Source organism: Octopus bimaculoides, chromosome 5, assembly GCF_001194135.2.
Source record: "Octopus bimaculoides isolate UCB-OBI-ISO-001 chromosome 5, ASM119413v2, whole genome shotgun sequence".
NCBI classification, from domain to species: Eukaryota; Metazoa; Mollusca; class Cephalopoda; order Octopoda; family Octopodidae; genus Octopus; species Octopus bimaculoides.
Genome location: NC_068985.1, coordinates 63,410,527 through 63,412,082, shown reverse-complemented (window position 1 = coordinate 63,412,082; position 1,556 = coordinate 63,410,527). Strand labels below are relative to the sequence as shown.

Genomic DNA, 1,556 nt, shown 5'->3' with positions numbered 1-1,556 from the left:
GTGTGTGTGTGTGTGTGTGTGTGTGTGTGTGTGTGTGTGTGTGTGTGTGTGTGTGTGTGTGTGTGTGTGTGACTACTACAAATATAACTTCTTTTACATGACTTTAAATTTCATGTTAAATAGTGCACTCTCCAGACAGAAATTCAAGAAAGCATTATCACGTTCACCTGAATTGTGGCTAATTTAGCATGAAACCAGTCAGAATGGAAAATCATATCTATTTACTATAAACATACACACACACACATATTTGTAAATATATATATGTATGTCTACACGTATATGCATGCACATAAGCTAATCGCAATATATTTACTATTTTCAGTGTCATTATACAACAAGGGCTATGAGAAGCCGAGTGAAGATGAAATTTCAAGTATGTGGTAGTTTTAAATAAAATTCTTCACCTCTATCTTGGAACTATTTAATTAAAACTATTTGATTAACACTAATTAATACTACTTAGGCGAGAATATAGCTTTCCACACAGCAGCATTTTTTCATAACTATGTTTGGTCACATTGAAAAGATATGTGTACGCATGTGAAAGTTTGTGTGCTTGTGTTTGTGTGTGTGTGTGAAAGGGAGAGTGAAAGAGCGTGAGAGAGAAAATCTACTCAATACGTGAAGTAAAGTTTATTTTGTCATTCGGAGTTTTTGAATAACTCCGAGTTGAGGATCAGCTGGTACGGTTGTGTTATTTAGAAGTTCGCTTCTTAATCATGTTTTTTTAGGTCAATCCCACTGAGTCACTCTTTGGGCAAAGGTCATCAGCCTCTGATCAACCAATACCGCGCGAGAGGAATTTGGTGGATGGAAACTGTGAAACAGAGTAGAAAATTGGATGGATGGATGGACGGATAAAACAAAATTTCTTAAAAACTTGATCAATATCAATAGCTTTCCGACAGTTTCTCATTCTTTCTTTAAATGTTCTTTATGCACAAAGGCATGTACATTTTACGCTGGTATGAGATCGCACCAGCGTGCCCATGTTGGTAAGGCATACATGAACTATGAGAATTTTCATCCGGATGACCAGTTTCTGTCGAAAAACCGCAGGTATCTTGAAGGATTGAACTGGCACTTGGACATACATATAAACAAACGGAAAGTGGAGCCAATGCTGAAGTGAGATATTACTGCAGTATATGTAATCAGCTCTTCATACACCTTTCAGAGCCCAAAAGTCATTTGAGATCTCACGCTAGCGAAGGACCCCTAGTTCTCGTTAGAACTTTTTTCTTAGAGATAAGAAAACTTGAAGCGTAGTCTCAACCTCAATTATGCCACAGGTTTTATAGCTCACTAGCAGAGATATCCGGCATTGCTCGGGATTGAAATGGCATACTTTTTATTGTTATATTTGTTTCGGTCATGTGACTGCGGCCATGCTCGAGTACCGCCTTTAGTCGAAGAAATTGACCCCAGGATTTATTCTTTGTAAGCCTAGTACTTATTCTATCGATTTGTTTCGCAAAACAGCAAGGTTACGGGGACGTAAATACAGTAACAGCGGTTGTCAAGTTATAGTGGGGATAAAAACGTAAACACAC

At 37.8% G+C, this 1,556-nt stretch overlaps 1 protein-coding gene across 3 annotated transcripts in view; it reads left to right on the top strand.

Annotated features, from left to right (window-relative positions):
• LOC106870415 (uncharacterized) overlaps positions 1-1,556 on the top strand; it is a 142,670-nt gene that overhangs the window by 76,206 nt on the left and 64,908 nt on the right. For all 3 annotated transcript variants that reach the window (XM_014916480.2, XM_014916479.2, XM_014916481.2), the window contains exon 8: positions 326-376. In XM_014916480.2, coding sequence (XP_014771966.1) covers positions 326-376 — 51 coding nt within the window. The remainder of the gene's footprint in view (positions 1-325; positions 377-1,556) is intronic.